The 24,487-nt window shown below is 36.2% G+C and overlaps 1 protein-coding gene across 10 annotated transcripts in view; it reads right to left on the bottom strand.

Annotated features, from left to right (window-relative positions):
• Positions 1 to 24,487, bottom strand: part of MEF2C (myocyte enhancer factor 2C) — a 140,477-nt gene that overhangs the window by 71,800 nt on the left and 44,190 nt on the right. For 7 of the 10 annotated variants that reach the window (XM_068422931.1, XM_068422939.1, XM_068422929.1 and 4 more), the window contains one exon: positions 6,675 to 6,872. In XM_068422931.1, the coding sequence (XP_068279032.1) occupies positions 6,675 to 6,728 (54 nt within the window). In that variant the 5' untranslated portion in view covers positions 6,729 to 6,872. Of the gene's footprint in view, positions 1 to 6,674; positions 6,873 to 9,336; positions 9,418 to 24,487 lie in introns of those variants that run through there. The other 3 variants (XM_068422930.1, XM_068422934.1, XM_068422933.1) reach the window with 2 other exon arrangements.

Here is a 24,487-nt window from a genome sequence, read left to right as displayed (position 1 = left end):
ATAACCCTCCAGCATAATTTACAGGGATGAGACAGCAGTGATTTATGCTGGTAAAAGAGCTATTGTCTTGGAAAGCCTCAAGCGTATTGAGCTACAACTTGCTGAATAGTCCAGATAAAGAGGAGTTCTAAGCAGGATGCCCTAAAATTATAGCTATAACAAATAAAACGTTCATGATTAATCCGTATAAAAGAGAAGGTTTTGTACTTGTGTGTTAGGCCCCATGTTTAGTGTATTAGTACATAAATAATAGCTCAAATACTTAAAATAGTGATATTATTCAGTCTGCCCAAATCCAACACGTGACGGTGGATCTCTCATACGAGTTTTCTCTTTGTAAGTAGAGAGCAGGGATAATTGGAAGATGTGTTAATAAACAGATGATAGAGCAACTCAGAAATTAGTAGGTCAGGCAGTATCAATACGCTTCCCACTTTAACCTGTAAACTAAGATCTAAAACAGACAGGGATACAATAATAATAACAGTTAATCTCTAATACTTGATTTCCTTTTGTTGAATCAGAGAGATAAGATGAAGTCCGTTATATACAGATGTACAGATACGTACATATTTTAGGCAAAAAACACAATCCCTATCAAAAACACAGTAGCTAATCCAATATTCTTTACGATTTCTTTTTTTTTGATATGCTATCACCAGTTCTGGCAGGTACAAATAGATGTTTAGGGTAAAAAACATGTTTACTAGTTCTGTGCTGCTAAAATGTTCATAAGGTAAAGGTCAAAGAATATTTCATTCCCTGCTGAGCAAATGGTCAGGAAGCACATTTGTCTGCATTTCCTGTCATAACAGGAAGAGTGTAACTTCTTCCTCTCCACAATGGCTTCAGTTCTGCTTCCCACCTCCAGCTCTTTCTCCCCCAGGGCTTTCCAAACCATTCCTTGCAAGACAGCAAGGCTGTGCCTGTGTCTGAACTGGTTTTCAGCTTTGCTGTGTTGGCAGATGCCTCATTCACTACTGCACTCTCTTTACTTAGGCTTCTTGCTCACACTTCAAATTAAAAGTAATTTGACCTAAATATTTACCTTATGCTAATTCACTCTAAATTAGGCTCAGAACATACATTTGTAATACAAGCACACTTAGCCTTAAATATAATACATTCTAGAAATTCATGGTTCAGTTCACCAGCTCTCTTAAAACTTTACTTCTCACGTAGTCTGGCATAACGTGAACAGTGCTGTCAAGAGTTGCACAGATCACTACAATTTAGAGTCATGAAAACTTGGGGTGTATTCTTTGCTTACAGAAACCTAACTTTACCTCTGAAAAAAAAAGGACCAAGACCTAACTGTAATGCAATATTCCAAGTATATGTCTTAGCGTGTGCAATTTAATGTAAAGAAGAGAAAGAATTAAAATATGTAAAAGATAAAAAGCATGTGATGTTTAAGACAAAGGTCCATTGAACAGAACTGATGCTTAGTTGCATATTTAGGCAGTTATGTTTTGATATGAAAATATTTCCCTGGGTAAAAAAAATCATAACACCTCAAATCTTGGATAAAATGAAGACACACCATGAGGGAAGACAGAAAATATCAGGAAACTGGTGGAAAAAAAGTTTTCTATATAACTTATGCTCATGTTAGCACTAAATATGCAAGGCTTTTCTCTCTTTCTGCAGGGGAGTTTCTGATTCAGCCGATAGTCTCTTACTCTTTCTTTTTAAATAGAGCTGAAACACAGATAAAAATAGATACATGAGGCTGAAATTAGTTTTGAAACTAGCAGCATTAGGTATCGAAGTCAGTAGAACAAATCTAGGTCTTCCTGCAAACGGTCATTTCCCTCCAGGATATTCTTCTCCTGCCCCATAACCTCACTCTACTTATCTGCTTTAATTTGTTCTCTATCGAGCTGATAACTGCAGTTAAGTCCTGGTTTATAGCTTTATAGATTTGCTGGAATCAAAGAATGATAAAAAGTCTATGCATGAAAAAGTCAAACAGCAAGTGTTTGTTACTGTTGTACCCCACAGAATAACACAGACATAATACTCTAAAAAAGAGTGTCTGACTATTTAAGCACCTTAATATGGAAGTGTACACTTCCCATGGTATTTAACAACACTTAAACTCCCAGCAGCTCATTGTAAATTGAAAGAGATGTTTTAAACAGTATGCAGAATCATTAGGTAAGCTCAACTCAGTTTTAACTGTGGATCTGAGAACAGCATGCTTCACAAGTAGGAAAAAAAAATGCAGAACTAATGAGCAAGACGATCAGAGGGATAAAAAATGGTGAATTGCCATATAAGACCTGATATTTCTTAATACTAACTAGAAAAATCAGTGGATTAAAAGCAAGAGGGTGTTCCAGACCCGATACCAGGATGTCATTGGGTCAATATGCCCTCTTTCCTGGGTCAATGTACCTCTGCATTTAGCTCACAGACCATGGATTTAATGAGATATTTTGTAAGTGACCTTCTGTAACAGTAAAACGATATCATTTACGTCATTATACCTATTTATTTTAGGCCTGGGCAGCCCTGCCTGGACTGTTGCAAAGAGAGTTTCAGATGATCCCAGTCCACAGCAGACCACAAAAGGCCCTCCTTAAAACTAACAAAATATTTCAAAGTAATGAAAAACAAATAGAAAAAATACAAGTATTTTATCTGAGGCGGATGAATTGCAATTTTTCCTTCATGTGTCGACCATAACAGAACTAGTTGAATTATTTCTTTCCATTAAGAACACACATGAAAATTAAGTTCACCCACGTTTTTGCAAATGACCTTCCTCTTTTCTTTTTTTTTTTAGACAACCCAGAATTCTTCATGGCAGCCTTCTCCAATCTGCTCAATTGAAATTTCTGCACAAAGAACCTGTAGCAGTCAGGAGCTTCCAACATCAGACGTCAGTGCTCATATTTTTGGCTACCGGTTCTATTGGTGGTACAACTAATATAATGTATGCAGTCTACTCAAATGGGCTGTTGACAAGGCTACCACAATCTCAGGAGCCTCAGCAACATTACCAGAGATTCATTCCACATTTATGAAGACTATATTATCCAGTGTCGCAATAATAAAAAGAAAGTCTCTGGTCACATTGGCTGCTTATAACACAATTCTCTTGAGAGTTTTCATTTCCATCTAATATCATGATGGTAGCTAAACTACACAAATAAATACACATTTACTCTAGCCCTGGCAGTTATTCGTACCTCTTCTCCCTGTGGCTAAAAGCAGAGTGAAAGGGAATTTTTCAGATGGGCTTTTCTGAAACTTTCACAACCAAAGAGAATTTGTGATCATTCAGGGATCACAAGGATTCAAGCATCCTTGCCACCTTTGTCACCCTACGGTAACTACGAGGGCCAGGAAAATACAGGCAACTAGCAGCCCACATGAAACATCACTAAATTAATGGCTCCTCCTAGTTAAAAGCCTGAATTCTGCACTCACTGAAGTCAATGACAGAGCTCTTAGGCAGTTCAGGGTAAAAGGACTGGGCCTCTAATGTCTAGGTTGCAGTAGGTTTCCTTTGACTTATCCCAAAATGTCAAAGTTTCAAATAGTTTCTGGAAAAGTGCAGATCATATCCCCATATTGCACATTTCTATGAGATTTGCAGCCAGACATCTGACTCTGGACAGTTTCAACTTCCATCTATTATCATTATGGTCACTGAGGTACACAAATCCAACCAACTAGACTTGCCCAGAAGAAATCCTCTTGAAGGGAGGTCAGCACTATTTTTGTCCTTCCCAATGCACTCATACAGGCACTTTGAACAGGAGTGAGTCTCCTACCAATAGCAGACAGTAGTGTGGAAGAAAACAGCTGATAGAACAAGTACGCCATTCAATGGTTAGCGTAAATAGCTAGTCAGGACACTGGGCAAGTTAGTGGAAAAGCAAGGACAGAAGTCACCTTCCACGGGCATTGTAACAACTTAAACCCTTTTGCAAAAACTCTGTTACCCAAACAGACTCACCCTTGCACTGGGAGAGGGCACAAGAATTAAACGATTGCTATATCCCGCCGTTTGATAAGTGTTCCACCTATTTTTCCCTGCGTGTGCTGTCCTGCAGAGAATTTATGTGCTTGAAAACAGCTGAGGATGCACTATTAATATACATCATATTCCCATCTAATATGCCTTGTATTGTGAAACCACACTGAGTTTGAATATAAGCAACAATAAGGAAGATTCAAGTCAACAGATTTTCTGCTGTTCTTGCAAACATCTTTTGGTGAGGTAGTAAGAAAGAAAAGAAAACAGTCTCCATCTATATCATGGCAAATGGAGCCACAAACAAGCTTTGTGGAACCGTGCTTCAGCTGGTATCTTAACTTCATTAATTAAAAACTTTTAACCTTTTCTTTTTTTTCTCCTGGTACAACCTTCTAATCTGTTCTGTGCATTTAAATATATTTATGTCATCAAATAAAAAAAATATAGGAATATAAACCAGTTACTATTTTAAAATTACTGGAAGTGTGTAAGTTAGAAAACAAATAAACTGATGCAGCTTCACTGAAGCAGCAATAACTCATGGAATACATTATATTTTAAGAAACAGTAAGGGTTGTGAAAGAGTACATCTCATACAAATTGTTAAAAGATCAATCAGCTATTAGAGAAAATCCAGTTGTATTTGATCGTGTATATATCGCTGCAACTAAAAAGCCTGATCCCACAGCCCAAATGAATCAATGGAAACATCTTCATTGGCTTCACCGAGCTTTAAATCAGGGTACTAAATGCAAAGAGGATAAAACCAGTAGAAACACTTTCTAAGTTATATTTCAATATATTAGTAGAAATGAGAAGCAGAATCGAGCCAACTGTACTGTGTAGAGGGTGAAGTAATGTAAATCTATACTTTCAGCCTCACAGTGACTAATCAACATGATGGATATTATCAAATGCTAGCCAGATAAACACTTTCTGCACTAACACTATGGTTGTTACTATTCTAGTGTTACAGTCATTCATAATTATTAGTTCTGAAAGCTGGTGCTAGAAGTCTTGAAACTCTACTGCGAATGACTTGACAGACTAGCTGCCTTCATTTTTGAAAGTAAATTTAGCCTCTTGAAAGATATTTCCTTGAAAAAAATGGGGATTAAGTTCTCTAAATCCTGTATTTGAGTAAGCAAGTTGACACTGAAGCTATTGTATGAACTAATCTTACTAATGGCAAAATTTTGTAGTATCATTTACAAAATAATTCAGGTTCACTTCAAAAAGAAACTGTGGTAGTATAGGAAAGTTCCAAACAACTATTGTCTTAACGTTTCATGATAAACTCGGTTCAATATTTCAAATTCAATTTCAATTCCAAGCTATAAACCAACTAAAATAAATATGGAGATGGTTTTATACTGATAAATTATTGCTTTTTGGCTTGGCCCATGGCAATAGGCAGCCTTCAGGGAAAACACAAAATGTATCCATCATAAATATAATTTTGCTTTTATACATGATTTTCTGCCATGGAGAACACAAGTGCCTACTAACACTACAAAATTTAAAAATTCTTGGAAAGCATATTTAAAGATTATAATTTGTTGTTATGCCTAGGCTGAGTTTTTTACGGCTTTATAAAATCCTTGAAGACTAACAACTCTTAAAAAGCAACCTGAATATATGAAGAAATTTATAGATGAAAGGAACAGAACTAATATATTAATAGTAACTCAGTATCAAGTTCCTAAAAAACAGCTACTGAAGATTATTCCTAATTGCAGCCACATGTATGAAAAACACTAAACATAGTGTTAAATAATTTTATGGACAGTTTCTCACACTTGTGAACCTCTAGTTTCAAGAAAACATCCCTGCGTTTACATCAAATGTAAACAGCAGCAGGTTTTCACTGATTTTATTTTAAGATGCCAATTGTTGAATTTTATTTTTCTGAAAACAGGAAAGCAGTTTCTCTAATTTATGACCATATTTTAAGTTAACAGAGACAGTGTTGATAATATGTGACAGCTACTCAGCCATTTTGTCTAAAGCAGTGGTAATAATTAATTAACCAGTCCTGCTGGACCTATTTAGCCATAGCATCGGTAATGGAGACTTGTTTCATAACTACAACATGCCAATATTATTGTATATGGGTTTTAGAATGTGTTAGGTTACTCAAATTCTTTTTAAAATTCAGACAGGAAAAGATGAGGTTTTTTATGAATTAGTGTCACTTTCATATGAAGGAGGTAAAAATAAAAACACTGCAAACATGTAGAAATGTAAATAATTTGGATCTATTAATTTAAATGCAAGTCCTCCTGCAAACAAACTCATATTATAATAGTTCACAAAATACAGTACCAAAAACCTGCATCCTGCAACAACTTGCAGATGTGCTTAACCACGTATATTACACACTGAAGTCAAAGCAAGTACAGAGGGGGCCCAAAGCGGAGCATACACATCAGTCTTTGCAGAATCAAGGCCTCAGGTAACAGAGTCCTAACTACACGTTACTAAACTTGAAAAAATTGTGTGTGAGGTTTCTGGTTGTTTCCAGAAGTACTTCTTTGATAGTCGTCCATACATTGTGTGTATGTATACATGTATGTAGGTATATGAATATGCACACAAAGATATCAACTTTTTAATCCCTTATGAGAATCAGCCACCTTAGAAATACAATATGATGTTCAAATGCAGTATTTTTACTACTCACCTGTCTGTTACGTTCATCCATAATCCTTGTAATCTGAATCTTTTTTCTCCCCATAGTCCCCGTTTTTTTTCCTCTCCTTCTTCCTTAAAATTATGTATTTTTCCCTTCTCTTTTCTTCCTCTTTCCCGTTTCCTCAAAACAAACCTCCTTCTTCAGCACTTGCACTACTCAGTTCACAGTCCCCTGCATCCGTTCCTGCTAAACACAAAAAGGAAATCAAATGTTATTACAAAATTGATAACTAGATGAAAGTTATTATATGGAGCTGACCAAGCATTCTCATTACAATTTAGTGTACAAGGAAATTATATTAAAAACTTACTGCATCTATAAAATAAGTAATGCATAGGGAAATAATAATTTAATTCAAAAGCTTCTTTTTATGAACGAACCTGCCAATATATCAAGAAATGAAGAAAAGGACTGAAATACACAAACTTTAACGGAATTCAGTGTCTCTAGTTTTAAATATCACTCACTGCTCTAATATGAAAAATTACCTAAATCAGAGAGTTAATGAACCTTTCTGTACCTATGTATGCTAAGTAGGCCAGCTAATTCATTTCTGAAGGGAAAACAATCTTGTGTTTTGACAGCAGAGGTGATAATGTCCCTCATTATGCAAATAGGATGGACCTTTATTAAAGTGTTACTTGATACATGAGAGATGTCAGCCACTTTAAATTCGAATTTTTTAACCTTATTCTTTAACAATACCGGTTAGTGCAAGTATTACTCAAGATACATGAAGAAAACAGTAGTGCATTTTCCCTCATTACATTTCAATGTAAATTCTAAAAGGTTCTGACGACTTATTTATAACTAGCAAACACATACATCTTTCCTTATAAAAATTATTGCACCAAAAGCCAAGCTATATAGCACAGAATAATAGGGACAGATGATCATTTAAGACTGTTTTGAAAAATGTTTTCACAGTTCTAGGAAGGCACCGATACCAGCTTTACTGAACTTTAGAATACTGGTTCTGTTGCAAAACTAAGGACAGTTAGATGCAATATATAAATATAAATAATGCAGTACACATCCCATATTTCACAAAATTTCTTAAGTCACAAAATTAATTTCTATCATATGCAAAGTATTTTTAGCAATAAAAGACTTGATAAAAATAGAAGAAAATACAGAAACGATGTTCACTCTAGTACTAAATTAAAAGATGCAATTTTTCCCTTTTTAACCTTTGTTTACTGTATTTTTATATTTACATATTTTGAACAGAACACCACAGAGTTCCTTTAAATACAGAAGAGAAAAAAAAATCTGAACGAGATTAATTTAAAATGATTTTTTAAGGTTTTTGTATTAGATCCATAAAGTATTAAAAATATTGCATTGGAAGTAAAAACACAGTAATTTTAAAACAGAGGCTGGCGTTTCCTTATTTAATTTAAGCTCGTAGTCTCACAGTCAACCTGATAAATTCTCACAATATGTTACGTAACACTAAGCTGATGTCCTGGCCATTTAATCCATTATTTGGCTTTGATTCAAAGCTACTGAGGTAGAAAAGCTAGACCTCACTCATTCTGATCTTCAATTCTCTCTTGATTTTCTTTGCATACATTAAACTTTAAGCTGCTCAAGTGTTCTATTTTCTATGAAAAAAATAAGTTAACAAATAACTTAGTCAGTCTGAATTTTCTAACTAGCCACTATGATATAATTAATCTGCAGGGCAAAACAAATTTTCAAGTATAATACTTATTACCCTTCTGTACATGAATGCCTTTTTATATATTGGTTAGGCATATTTATATATGCCTAAATCATTACTGTAATGCAGAACATGGAACAATTCTTGTTGCCGATATAATAAAGTGTAAAGGCTGCAAATTTATTTGCTGCTTTTTACTTATTTGAAAACTTTTCACTGCTTAAAAAGACACAAAGGCTCTTGATCATATTTACAACAAAAAAGTCCAAAACTTTGGAATAAATTAAGTTGATTAAATGTATTTATAAAACTTTTTTTCCCAAACAAAGCTAGGAGACAGTCTTATCTGGTATTCGGTGTTGACAAACAAACCCAGTCTATTTTTAGAAGCAGTTTTAAATTTCCTCGGACTGGGTTTCTTTCCTGTTTTTCCTATAGTCTTACCTCCGATACAAAGAGCAAGTTAGAGTGGTGTTTCCCATGCACATGCAGGACCCAAAGGAGTCTAACAGGCTTTTCTGTAACAGTAAGCCAATACGCTAATCCACAGCAAATGCATATGGAACAATTTCCTTTCCTTTCATCCAGCTGAAGCCAGTGGCACTATCGGCTTACAGCACTACGCCTGCCTAAGCTCCTGTTCACTGCAAGGTGGAAGGTCAGGGTGGACAGATTAGAGCGGTGCTGACAGGTCAGCAAGGATGAGAGCTGCTCTGCAGATCCAGATGCTGATGCTGAGTGAGTTCAGAAAAACCACTGAATAGCGAGAAAATCTACCGGGAAGGACAAAAACATTAGTGGAGGAGCAATGTGTTGACTCCCTCCCACACACTTATCAGTTCCACATTTAAGACCAGCCTTCAAACAACAAAAGCTTTTATAGACAGTTTAAAGTCAGAACACTTAAAAGTTTTGTGATCTGCACCAAATTATCTTACAGTAATTCATGCAACACTTGATGAGCAGAATTTTGTTCTTCATTACCTGTAGTAATCCACTAAGTACACTGGTTTTCTTTTAAGAGGAAAAATAGATGCACAGGAAAATAAAGTTGAAGGGGAGCAAGGATGATTTGTTTATTAAATATTACCATACAATCTGAGAGAACCTGAAGGAGAAGACAGAATGTGTTAGGTCATACGTGTCCAACATACAATTTGCAGAGAAACATAATTTTGCTTCACCAGGCAGCAGGTTAGGTTTTCTTGCATTGACGAAAAAAATATATCTCCTGTTTGCTTTTTGCTTACTAGTCTAATTTCAAATAAAAGCTTTTCAGTTTTTCTAGCAAACTTATTTCCTTTTAAAAAACTAATTTCTGCTGGTTTTACTGCTACTAGAAACAAATTGGGAATGCTGTGGTATTTTCTATATCTGTCTTAACTCTTTTACACATATATACATACCAACACATACCGCTTCACATGCTGTTCTTACTATGTGTTTGCCTATAGTTACATTCATTTCATTAGTATACACATTTGCACACGTACATATATAAAGCAGATAGCTGGATTGATTCCAAATCAATTAGATTCAGATGAGTAAATCAAGACACCTGATTCAAGGGCTATAACCTTCAAAGGCTGGCGACTTCCGAGTCAAACAGAACGTAAAGAACTCTGGAGACCAGCAAATCCCCATGGCTGCTTTAGGACTTCACCCGTGTCCCCGATATTTTTGAAAGTTCTTGCAGGATTAAGGATTACATGTTAAGTATTTAAAGTTCCTGTTAACTGATAACTTGTATTTCCCTAACGCTGATAAAGCACACTAGCTAGAAAAGCCGAAGGTACTACAAAACTCAAATAGTACTGCAGGCTTGCATTATCCAAGAGAAACTAAAGAGGAACTTAAAATAATTCCAGAAGCTCTGTTGAAATAACTCTCCACATAAAAGAAACCTTCCAACTTAATGACATGGTTACATGCAAACAAATTGCACTTAAAGAAACACATAGTTACATGCTATGGTGTTACAGTCTTCAGCATTTTTTTTTCTTTTTGCAAACCCAAACATAAAAAAAAAAAAAAGCCAGACTGCTTACAAAAAGAGGAACTTCATTTTTGGCGGGCTTCTGTGCAGTGTATGATTTGGCAGAGGCAGTGGTAGCTGACAGAAGATTGATCTGAGCCTCGAGAAGGGAAAAGGGCTAATGGGCAAGTGCAGCAGATCACTGGACGGGCCCCGTCTCTGTCGTACGTTCACACACACACACACGTGCGTGCACACGCACACACACACATGCACTCCCACTATCCCTTCTCTGCAACACAGAAGAACCTTGATAGAATGGCAGGAAACACGCACAGAGTGGTCAGGGAAGGATATGATGTCAGCAACCACGAACAATAAAAGGTGTAAAGGTGCTTCCTTCCCTAAACTGTTCCAGAAGTGCAAAATGGGAACCAAAACTCTCCACTTCCTTCTCCGAGCAGAACTGTCTGAATCTGCTCTGCTGCAACACCCCAGACAGAGACTTCTTTGAACAAGTCACACCAGGGGCAACAGGGACTATCAAAACAGGAGAGTCAAAATATTTAATTTATAAATAAGAAGGCAGCCAGAGAAAAACTAAGTTAAAATGTGCTAGGGTTTAGCATTTTCATGGTTACTTTACAAAAGAAACAAACTTGCCATAAAGATGTCCCTGTTCCATTAAGCAGCTTGCATTCTGAGTGGATTAATTGCATTAAAACTAAAGAACCAAACCAAAATTTTTTTTTTATTATCCGAATGTAAGGAAGCAAACAAAAAAAATGCTGTCCCTATTCTCTTACCATTCTTATCTTGGTAAATAAAAGTAACTTACAAGATCTATGAAATCTTTTTATGCAAGCCTTTTGTTTACTCAAAAGAGTTTTGAATTGGATTCTAAAAATCTAAATGTACTGAGTAAGAATACATCAGCTACTTTTCTGATGAAAAATTAGCTGCAAAAACTGCAACATAACGATGCAAATCCACAGCGGGGAGCACAGATTCAAATAAAATGGTCACTGAAATGTTTTCCGTAAAAGCCCTGGCTGACAATGTTCCATATACAGACAACGACAGCCACACAGTGAAGAAACAGCTGGGCGTACTGCATCAAATCAAGACACCGATCATTTTGGGTCTGTCACCTTGACCTGGATAAAGCTGAAAGAAATACAGAAAAGGGTGAAAGAGCAATCACCTCTCATGTTGCCTGACTGAGATCAGCTGACATTACAGATAGAAGCGGTCCTTCACATGCAGTGTGGCTTGGTTGCTCGGTCATTAGAGAAGATACAGTTTGGGCCATTAACAGAAAGGCTGTGGTAAAATTATATATGTCATCACCATAGCAATAGATCAGTAAAGCAGAAATGGCACAATCCACAGTGTGGTTATCCAGGCAGAAAGCCATGCAACAAATGAATCTGACTCATCTTAAGGTTTCAAACATCTGTCCCCAACACCCTGATTTAGAAATTAAACTTAACCTACATTTATGTGTTTTGATCTTATGGCCAGGCTGCCACATGAAAAGATTGGAATCTACTAAATTTAACTCTCAAGAGATCATGAATTTTGCTACAGGAAGTATAAAACAAACATTTAAGCCATAATGGATATAAGGTAACAGATGAAATACTACAGACGACTAGAGAGAGAGTATGTCAAGCTGAGAAAGTCTGTACATAAAGAAAGTATTTGTAACCTTTAACTACCAAAGCTTATTCATCTTTTCATTTATCTAACCTGATTCCTGATTTATGGCATGAGTTTAATTTATAACGGAGAACAAATCAAGGGCAATGAAGCTCTGTAGCAAGGCAGGAGTAAAACGTTCATAAACTTGCAAACTGCAAAATCATTCCCTATATTTAAGTTGTTAATTAAAAGTTTTAGAGAAAACTTGAATCATTTGATCTAAATTCATATTTCACTACTTTTACTACTGATTTTGAAAGCATCTGCTGAATTTGTAAGATTCTTTATTCCAACTGATACTCCATTTATTTATTTATTTGTTTGTTTATTTGTAAAGTATAGCCGAACCTGTTTAAGTCTGCGCTTCAGGAGATATACCTTGTTTGCTTTTCACATTTATATTTGAACATATTCCTATTACACTGACAATGTAGGAATGAATTGCAGAAAATTCCTCTCTTTCAACCAAGTTCCTGCTTATATTCAATACCATTATTTGTATGCCTAGGAGGAAGAGGCATGAGAATATCTAGCATTGTGAATTTTTTCGGATTTGGTGTTAAACAGTTCTGAAAACTAGTTGTAAGAATACATTGTCTCCCTTGAATCAGATGACTATGGTCAGTGTAGCTTACAACTCAAATACAGTACCAAGTTATCTCACAGAGCAAGAACTTATGCAAAGTGGGTGGAAGAGTCTCACTTGCTACCGTTTTGCAAAGTTCCCTTAAAAGTTTTTTGAGCAAACTAAGCTTCATTGCCAAAACAGTGGAGAGGATGGTACTTCCCAATTCATTATGCCACAAACCCTGCTTTTCAGAAAACTGAGTTATCCAGATGTGGAATATCTCATCTGTAGCCACGTTATCAACTTAAGCTGATTCATGCCTACACGAAAGGGAAAGGAGTGACTCCAGCTTACCTTCCAGAGGATGTGCTGAGAGTTGTCGTCAGGCCCAGTGAAGGAGGGTTTTCTGAACAGTACATACATGTTATACCAAACCTGGACATGCTGACAAAGGTCCCTGATAGGAGGCCAAAGGCCTTCCAAGTGACTGTGGAATTTGCCACAGATGGTGAGTCATTCCTCGCAGCGGTGCACCAAAAGAGGAAGCAAGCACCACCAGTCTAGATGAAAACTGATTGCCCGCAGCCCAGTAAGAAGAGGTATGTGCCTGCTATGCTTGATGAAGAAAGGAAGACTTGGCTAATTCACAACATTTTTGAAAAACAGAAGAGGAGTAATGTTTGATTCGTAAAACAAAGAACACAGACAGTAATGAATATTTTAAGGAAAGCAATTAAGTGTAATGCTACTGTCCTAAAAAACATACCAGTAGAAAGTTGATTTTAAATCTATAATGACTGGCAGGTGATATTTCAGTGTCTACCCATCACCCAGTGGAAAAAAATGGAAAGCAAATAGTTTGAAGCAAAAGTTTACAGTTTTTTGATTAGGTTCATGACATACCTTTGGCAGCTAGACAGGCACAATGGGAGTCTGACCAATAAATAGGGAATAAGATCCTTGAAGTGCTTGGGAGACTGGCTCAAGCGTAACAGTTTATTGAATCAGACAAGCTAATAATATAAGGGAAAAAATAAAGGACTGAAAACTGAATCACCTAATTGGTCTGAAATGCAGACAGTCAATAGGAATGGGAACCTGTCTGAAAACGGAGTAGGGAAACTGGACAGCTACAATTTCAGCTAGGAGTCTCGATAGTTTTGAGCTAATAATTTGATTGAGTTACATTATAGTTAACAGATGTGCAATAAATATCAGGAAAGGTGTTTTACAAATTCAGTCTGCCATTTAATGAGCTGGAGAAGGAGAAGCATTTCAGTAGTCAAGAGAGTACGATTTAGCACCTTGGGTATTGAAAAGGTGTCTCGGAACTACTCTGATCTTGGGCTAGCTATATTTAAAGACATTTTTCATACTAGGTAAGACACTAGTGCCACAGTTTGGGAGCAGTCATATACAAAGATAAAGGACTTTGGAGAGTGCTGGCTTATTACAGGAAAAGCTTAAGATCTCTAGAGTTAAGTCATTGCATCACCTGAAAGCAATCTCTGGCTGTGGTTAGATCTAGATTTACAGATTTGTTACTAGTGCTTGTATGAGAGGAAGTCTGTGGTGAGGAACATAAATCCCTGCAACGGCTTTTAAGAATCAGGGGACAATCCAAGTATTATTGGAAAAAGCTATGTACTGCAATATCAAATCACAGTCTGAACCTGGGCACAAGTGCTTGGTAATGTCAATACCATGCCAGACAATTTTAGGCTGTACTCTATAGAAGAAAGTAAGGATTGATTCTCAAAAGTATTCTTTGTTATCAGAAAAGAAATTTTTGATTACTTTCTGCGTATAATTTGCTGAACTGCAGAAATGCAAGTAAGCTTGGTACATGTACTTAGACCAGAGGGCTGGAGACAGCAGTGTCTGAACGGTGGTCAATGATCAGTGTTGAAGCAATAGACAGAGTAGACGGAGAAGAGAATTAAATTTGAGGTAAACAGGTCAACTTGTTCACATCTACACAGTCCTGGTCTCCTTCACCTTCATCCAACGAGCTCCAGAGGAATTTTATACATTCTGACCCAGGAGCCTTCCTTTTCTCCCTTAAAGGGCAGCACTGTAATCATGCCCGTCTATGTTTAACAACACGAGCTGAGTTGCGCTGTTCTAGGTTTGTGCTGCACTACCACTTCATCTCAAAAAGATTTGGATTGTAGAAATATAATCATATTTTGAAAAGGGCTATCTTACATATTTGCAAATTAAACTTTTCAGGAAGTTTTTAAGAGAAAAGAGAAGAAATATTTAGAAACAGGAATTTTGTGGCATGAATAAACAGGACAAAGGATAGTAAGAACCCAAAGTCTCTTCGAAGTACTGAGCAAACAAATGAGTGAGCACTGTATTTTTTTCAAAGACTAAGCTGAAAATTAGGAAGGATCATCTAAGGAGGCAGAATAGGGACAAAATTGAGGATGAAAGTACCTTAAAACTGAAATATAAGTGCAGAAATTAAGAGAAGAAAAACTGAGGTGTGAGTAAGTTCCTCATTAAAAGAAAATGTGTGCCTCTGCCAGACAATAGATTCTATAGAAATATTATGAATGGGTTAAATAAAAGGAATCCTTTTCAACATGACCAAAATGAGTGACAAAAATTGTCAAGGTAAAGCTTGAATGAAAGTAAAACTGTTTTGGGTTAGTTATGGGAAATACCTTGACAGGAAAACTGTATAAATATGTTAAGGTTGCACAACACTTTTTCTGGCTGGGAAGTGTTTCTCATGGTGTTGCCATTTTAAGATCAATTTGACAAATGGCTGGAATATGAAAGAAGGTAGAAGAGGTAGGATTACTGCTGATAAGCATAACTTCTGTGATCTTATAGACCTGGATACTTGAATAAAAGACAGCAAAGAACTTTCTTAGGATTATTTTATGGAGGTTTGTGATTAGTGACCATGAAGAGAAGCTGAAAATTGAGAGACATTGGGACAGAGCACAGTTATAGAATATACAGGGAGTAGAGCCCTGAAGTAAAACTGGGACAGAGAAACGGCTTTGGAGTTACCACTGATGGGAAAGAGAACTCAAATATTAATACCTGATAATGGACATTAATTCTCGAGTCTGGCTACATTTAGAGAGATAAGAAATGTTTGTAAACAAACAGGATCAAGGAAATACTTGAGTCACTTGTCAGATTTCCTGCCCTAACAGAAGTAACTTGTAATAACCTGAATTTGGCTAGATACTCAAGCCAAAAGTGGGCAATATCTGTTAAGTATATCCCCTAACATGGTTCAGCTTCCTACCAGAGAACTGAAGCAATCCAATTTAAAAGACTTCAGGCAGGTGTCCCTGAGCCACAGAAATTCCTCAAAATCTGACCAAATCTTGGGAGATCACAGAAGGCGTATGTGCCAGTCTCTCAAGCTAAATAGCTAGCAGTTCGCTGTTATCCCATTCAGGCTTGTAAAATTTGATTCTGTATGGATTGACTAATGCCTTAGACATATATTTATTTATTTATCTGTTTATTTATTTATTCATTTTTCATCAATATCTCTTGTATGATGCGACCAGTCACCCAAAGCAATCACTGACTTGTCAAAGATGGACTGAGTCTCAGGCAGATATGATTTTAAATCCAGAGAATGCCACTGATTTCTATGTAGCTACTCCTTTATACTAATGCCAACATGAGAACAGATCCATCACTAGTACTGAAAAAGAAGTTAGACAAGCTTTCTAAGCAGAGTTAGTACCTAACATAGATTAACCAAGTTGGAAAAAATAAATTGCCTTTACGGTGTACAAGCCCTCCTTTGGATCCCCAGTGTACCCAAAACTCACCCTTTTTCCCCAGCTATAGAAACTGGTCTAATAAAATATATTACCTCTAGCTAGAAACTGTCTCTTGTTTGTGGTGTTAGACCACCTCAGCTACAACTATACTACCACAGAAACAGAAAGCTGATCTTCCTACAACATAGACCTAAACACATAACTTTCATATTTAAGTATCTTTATTAGTTTTCTAAAGCAACCTCTGACCAGTACATCCTTCATCTGGCAATTCATTTCTTAGAGAGGGATGACTAGATATAGATATGTTCTGCTTCTCTCTTTTGTATACCCAGTTCTAGAAACACACCCTCTTCCCTTTAATTCCTGACCTTCCCAGAAATGCCAAGAATTAAATATAATTCTTCCGAAACATAGACTGCACAACATGGTGGAGAGCTGCTGAGCCACTAACTGCTCATTCATTCTGTGTAAACGTTAATATGATAAATATGAGTATGAAAACTGCGACACTCCCTGAACTCAACTGCTTGCCCAGAGACAGCTGCAGGCTTAAAATGAGGCAGAAGGGGAAAAAAAAAAGGCCAGGGAAATATATCAATCTTTCCAATGACCATGACAGCTGGAAAGTCTACATTAATGCTTCCAATCCCACTCAGACATTTTTTTTCCAAGGACAAAAGGAGATGAAATGTATGTCAGGTACATAATAAGGCTAATAAAAAAAATAAAAGCACCTGCATTTCACTGAACAGAGGTGACGAACTGCCTCTATCTGTGAAATATATGTCTTTTTCTAATGGCAAATCTCATAAATTAGGACAAGTTGCTGGTTTTAGATATACAAAATACACACAATTTAAGTAGAAACACATGAACTCAGAACACATCTGTTCTAAAAAAAAAGGAAAAAAAAGTACAGTGGCAGTATAGCAAAGTAGCATTTATATTGTGATTACAGAGATCTGATAGGTCTTATAAGCCACAGGACAGGAAATAAATCTTGCATGTATATTGTCTTGGTGCCTCATGTCTGGAATTTTGCATGTTCAGGATGAGGCATCTGTGAGAAAAATGGAAGGTTCTGACTACCAAGAAATAAAGTACATGGTCATATCTGGCACTAGTTCTAGCACACCATCATTCATTTGCTGAAGCTACTTGCTTTCTACCTCCTCTGTATCTTGACAAGAGTCATCTCTCTACGCTGGAAGATCCAAACTGGATTCCCACTGGTTTGGAACTAGAAAATAGCATAAACAGACACAGCTATAAGAAAGGAAAGATAACATGGAATTTGCTATGAGGGAGAAAACTGAAAAAGATGCCTCACGGGAGAAGAAATGGGCAAGGTGCCTGAAACAACTGACTTATGTGGTCTGTTGAGGAAGGAATTTTCTGTTGTTCCGGCTTAGTGGGATATTCTACAGATTTTTTTTTTCCCTTCGTGGTGGAGAAAGGGGCAAGCAATAGATACACTTGTGTTAACAATATTCAGATGAGAAGAGGGAAAGAGAGATAATGGAGGAACGTAAGATATACAGCACACTGAGGAGTTACGCTTTGATATGATAAAGAGCTAAAAGAGCTGCACTTTAGATACTACAGACCCATCTTGAGTCAGTTACAAAGACATAAATAGCCCCATCTAATTTAGTGTGCTGTTCAACCACATCATAGTTCACATTCAGTTTTTGAAAATTGTATTAGGTAACTAATTCATACTTTCCACATGAGGATTTGTTCTTCTATTTTTTTCACAGAATCGTAGTCTAATAGCTCTCACCTCAAGACCTGTAAAAGCAAATTTTCTACTGAAACGGAAGGTGTTTACCACAGAGGTACACTTACCACTGCCTACAACTACAGAAGCCACAAGTAGGCATCACACCCTGCCTACTGAATCCCAGCTGTAACCACTCCAGCACATGCAGCTGTATTTATTTATTTTATTTCTCACCCATATGAAACACGTTGCATTGGTCAGTAGCCAATGGAAAAAGTTAACATCCTTAACAAATATCAGAAGAAGACAGACATATAAAATGTGCTTAATCTGCAGAGGGAAATACAGTGCAATTTGCTTTATAGTCTCCATTCTATCTTGAATGAGCATTTTTTTTTCAAACAGATCATTGCCAGCATTGCCTTTTTTATTATTGTCCTAGAAGCATGCTGAAAAAACAAAACATAATCAATACAAAGATGCATTAGCTAAATCTTTTTGTGGCCTCAAATGTGCATTATCTTTTCTCAGAAATGGCACTTTTCGAGCTCTATTGATACGCAAGGTGATTTCTGACAAAAAATATTCTTAGAAACAGACAGCTGCAGCAAAAGTAGCAGGCAGCATAGTGTAAAGAATTGAACCTAAGGTTGGGATGCAAACATGGCTGAGATCTGCTCCTTTTTCTGCCAAAAATATTTCATGTCACCTTCGTTTATTACTCAGTTTCTCTGTTGGAAACCTGGGGATAAGAAACCTGGGGATTTGTTCATGCAAATGTCCTGAGAAGTAAGTACAGCGAATATTTATTGCACAGTAGAGAAATTCTGAGGGCTTTCAGTGAATATACTATAATTCTCATCTCACATAGTCAGTGAGTATGTAAACAAATAGAGAACATTATTTAGTAGATTTAAAAATGTATGAAAGTAATGCTAAAGGCAAGATTATGATCATAAAAATATTAATATCTGTGCTTAAAATCACTGATTTCAGAAAGTTATAATTATCTTTATAAACAGCATTTATATACACATGTTGTTGTCACACTATAGCCCTTTATGCTAATGTATATCTTCTTGAAATAAAGATATTTGACAGTGCTGTCATATAAGGTCCAACATGGTACACAGCAGATTCATCAATTTCCTGTTTCTTACCCGCTCTCTCTTACAGCATCCTAATCAACCTAATTAAAGCTTCGTTCATTTGAAACCTCAGATGACAATTTGTTTAACTCTATCCCACTGTGGTCTTTTTATAAAGAGAATTAAATTTGATCTTCTGACAGCAATTATTAAATGATCCCAACTGGCCCCAATTAAGACACATGGCTCACAGGCCTCAAAATCCAATAAAGTGCCAAGCCCTCTCTTTCACTTGTACATCTTCCTTTACCTTGCTTTATTTTCTTAAAGCCAATTAAGCTCATCTTATCGAGTGGAACTGAATGCCATTGTGTAGACTAATTCAAGATGCAATGCCTCAATTTACTTTTACAGACACACTGAAGTACAGACAACATGCTCAAAATCATCCTTCTGAAACCCCTCCCTGACTGAATTCACCTAGCTTTAATACCTTTCACTGTGCTGCACATGACCTACATACGCTTACTTTTAAAAAACTGCCTACAATGAGTAGTGAGAAATACATTAAACATCCATGGTACGAGTTTTGCACTGCTTACAATTCTCCTTATAGTAATATATCTCTTCTTTAAGCATTTCCACTCGGTTATTAGCTCTTCATTTCAGAAAGTCAAAGAAATGTGACACTCGGGTAACTTCTGAGGTTAAACTTTTTTTTATCTTTAATTTCTGCTCTAATTTTTCCACACGTGTTCAGTAGTATGCTGTGAAGAAATGTTCCCATGATTTCACGTAAAGGCAGGTAGCCCCAGGATTTGGAACTCATTGATTGTGTGGTACTCCAGGGAAACAGCTGAATTAAAACCAGCCTCATGAGACCGAAGTAGCTTCCACACACATCTGGCTCTTCTTATTCTAAACTCTAACACCTGCCTGGAAATTTAACCCCCATCTTTTCTCTGAAGAACAAATGGGACAGATTTATCTACTGCCATTTGGTTTAGGTCAAAGCTGAGCTGTGTGGTGTTCTGCTAAATTAATTGCAATGTAATTGATATTGTTTGACACAGTTTTTGAAAAGATGATGCTCCATCCATTTTATGACCAGACTGCTCTCTCTGTGTTAAAATATATAAGATTTTGTATTTCTGCACATTCACCCTAAGTACAGCTTTGAGTAATAACATATTAAAATACAGCACACATTTTCTATCTCAATATTTCTAATGAATTGCTGTACAAAATAAGATTATGCGCACAATTATCATCAAGAGAGTAAGTAACAAGCAAAAAAAGCTCAAACCAATACTGCTTCCCTTGTGGTGAATGTTTTCTATATTTCTTTAATTTACATACCAAACAAATGTAAGCACAATATTCCTTAAAAAAAAAAAAGATAGAAAGCCACTGAATTTCAGTGCAACATTTTCTTTACAAGCAGGAAGATGTGCAAGTTTATGTAAAACATAATTAGACATATTTCCCGGCCAGCTGGGAAACATATTTTTCTTTGTAAAAATTAAAAAAATTAAAGTGATGCCAACCACTTCTCAAAAAGTAAAATAAACTTATTTTTAAAGAAATTGTAAATGTTATATTTATGAATTTAAAAAATACTCACTTCAAAAGGCAGGCAACAGTTTTACCCCCGGAAATGCTATATGACTCCAGTAAATTTGAGCTGTAACATGCAATAACAGTTGACAGAGAATTTCTAATAGTGCATTGAAATTTCTGAAGATAAAAAAGATTTCAGCATACTGTGGTGCAAATTATTTCTCATTGTATTCTAATAATCCCATACGAGATGTTAATTTTAGATCGTTCTTTTGCTAAAAACAGCAAACCCTGTAATAGATTTAGTGCAAAGAGCTGAAAATATCCTGTGGAAAAAAAATCTGTACAGAAATCAGATCAACCCAAATCCTGCCATTACTCAGCACTGCAGTGACGTGCAGATGTTTGTAGTGGTTTAAGGAGCCAGCGGGGGCTGGAAACTCTACATACTCAACTCCAACATGATTGCAATTGAACCTCATCAAAGTAAGAGCTCATAATTTGTCACAGAAAACAGCCAATTAACATACGTTAGAAAAACGCTCCCATAAAGATAATATATGATTAAAGATCCAATGCAGCTGTCACAGATCAAAATTCTGCATTTTAAAAAGAAATATCAGTCTGGGTTTCTGAATGTTTACATCGATAATGGATACTATATTTTAAAAAACTACAGAAAAAAAGTGCCCCTAATTATAGTATTTCCTCCAGGTTTGGAGTTACAGCTTAGGGAGATCCGGGTACTAAAGCACTATTTACTGCTCTGGCGGTTGTGCTGTAAATAGTTAAGACCCTTGCCTAAACACAACAGTTATTTTGTTTTGGTGCTATTTTAAAAGACAGACCTTCATTGTGAGTGAGGTGGCCTTCATTGATGCACTTTGTTGTCAAGACATTCCTCTGAAAACACAGCATGTCCTTATTGCTACAAAAAAATACAGTACTGTAGGACTGTGCCTATAGCCCCAGGGCCAGCGCTGTGATCCCGGCTATTCAAGTGCACGGCCGTGAGTAAAACTGCACTGCGGCCAGTTCCGTTATTTCACATTTACATCGGTGAAAATGACATCCGAACGGAGCCTGCAACCACCCTTCAAATAAGCACATTGATTAAAAAGTTTTCACGTACAGATGCATGGAAAATGAAGCCTGTTGCTTTATTGAGACAGAATCCTGACTGTGATGCCTGTTCTGAACGATAATCCTAATTCCTTATATTTTGCACAGCAATATTTTAATTACCGAAACACTGCATAATTAAGCTGCTATTTTTTACAAGCATCATGCATTTTTTTTTCCTGCTATCATTTAGGATCCTATGTGTCAGTCAGTAAACTCTGAGGCAACTTGAATAGTACCTTGTTTGTATGTGTGTGCATATGTGAGCGTGTGTGTCCTTGTCTTGACATCGTGTTGTAAAAGGAAGTGCTTCCTCTTTTCTGTTTGAAAGACACCCAAGAAAAACAAAGTTTTGAAACTCAGTAGTCTGACTGGACATTAGTCAAAGTATTTTTAAAAATGCTTTAACTCCTATTCAAACATAAATTTACGATGATGGATAAAGGCAGGGACAAATTTTAATCAGTGCTAACAGAGAATAATATAATGGAGATAGTATTCTCCTGAAGTGGAAAGTGATGATTTTTAAGGGTCTTTTCTTCCATTTAAAGTCTTTCAATGATTCAGACATGCTGTTTCCATTAACGCTAGAGGCTGTACGTTTGTGTCATCAACACAAAGCGAATTCTCTTAAAACAGCACTTATCATATTGGTACTGAAGTATCTGTTGACTTTAAAGCTACGGTTTCAAAAGCCCTGGATAGGCACAGACTTTTGAATATGCTAATACTTAATATGCCGAGAGGTCAAAAGGAAAACTCGTAAGTGTTTAAAGCTACTCGTGTGTGTAAGACTGTCTCAAAAAGATCAAAAGCACTGAACATTTCTGACCCATTTACACGGAGCAAAAATTCTTAATGTTTTTTAATGTTCTTCACTATATTATATTGAGATAAAAAAATAATAATTATGAATCACTGTCCCTTTTAACAAAACACTGTGAATAATGTTAAGGTTATGCTGCTTTTTTTTTTCCTCAGGAGTGTGTTCATTGATTCCCAAGCAATCAGTAACATTTTTGATTAAGATCTATGAAATAGCTGAAAATCCCAAGGCTTCTCTACTATTGAAACTTCACGTCTTTGACTGTCCCCAACTAATGACAGTAAACTATGCAGCCTCAAGCTAAAGAGATTAATTTCCATTTTGCAATGAATAGACACAAAGACTGGACAAAATCCATTCCATATCAACTACATTGTTATGTCTATTACAGAAAATACCCTTTTGGCCCTAGAGACAGTTTGAGATTGGAATAATAAAATGCAAGGTGCAAAACAAGTAGTTCTTAACAAATGATACAATAAACAAGGTTCACATGAGAACTGTATTTTTTTCCTCATACTTTTTTTTTAGAATAAAACTACATGTTTTGGATAAGCCAGCTTCAAATTTAGCATTTATTCCTGATAATAAATCTGCTTTAAAAAACTGCTGGTAACAGTAACAGCAGAATAATTAAAAGCAAGTTCTTCATTGTAAGGAAATATTGTGTCAAAGTGTTCTCCTATTCTACAAACCTAAATTTCCTCTCTTCGTAGGTAAAATCAGATAATTGACAATTGCATAAATTACAAGTAAGTATCAGGCCACTGCTATTAAGCAACATATTTTCCAAGCATAATTATTAAATCGATCTGCTGTTTACTTATCACAATATGTCTAGGAAATCTCCAACATTCTTTTTTTTTTACTTCAGATTTAACAAATTATGCACGGTGAAATACTTTAAAAATGTTCATCCTCCTATCCACCCATGTTGTGCTGCAGAAGTGAAAACCATCTGTGTCAATAATGGCTCCTACTAAATGGAAATGTCGGCGGCATGTCAGAACCTAATTCGAGATGTTACAGGTTTTTTTACAATTATTTTAAAAATCTGATTGTACAGCTTGGAAACAGAGTTCCTGAAAACAGCATCCCACTTTCTGATTGCTTCTGTGCATACGGAAGTTAGTGGCAATTTTTCTATTTACTTTAACAATAATAGCACTGACACTTTGGAAAAAAAATTGATGATATTGTATTAGATGTCCAAGACCACTCTAGTATCATGGCTGCAGACTCTATATATGGTCTTACCCACACATCTCTATGGCATTATCCTGTTTAAATAAAGGAAAAATATGCTGATGCTTGTCAGTCTCTCTGATGAGTCCACTGGGTGGTTCTGGAGAGGAGAGATGAGTTACTACGATGTGGAAGGCTTTAAATCCTTACAGGTTACAGGAATGCTCTACAGTAACAAAGCATCATAAAAACGAAGCACAAAACTTTCAAAGTAGATAATAATAATAATAAATAATAATAAAAATAATGATGACACTGTACCAGCCATGCTAATACGAAGGTGTTAGTCCTGTGTGTTACCTAGAGATGATCACTGAGGAATCAAAGGCTCCATTTTGCAATTTTGCATGAAACAACCGTAGAATACATTGAATACGTTAAAAGTATAAATTAAGAACTTTTAACTACAACCACAGCTTTTGCTGTTAAAATTTCTAAGTTACTGAAAACCTAAAGGGATACTTTCAAGTCATTTTAATTATCCAACATTTTCCCATACCAGCTCATGGACTTACTTTTCAACGCCAGCAGCCTGAGACAAGAACAAACTGATTTAT

This window comes from Nyctibius grandis, chromosome Z (assembly GCF_013368605.1).
Source record: "Nyctibius grandis isolate bNycGra1 chromosome Z, bNycGra1.pri, whole genome shotgun sequence".
In the NCBI taxonomy this organism is placed as follows: Eukaryota; Metazoa; Chordata; class Aves; order Nyctibiiformes; family Nyctibiidae; genus Nyctibius; species Nyctibius grandis.
This window is presented reverse-complemented; position numbering and strand designations above follow the sequence as displayed.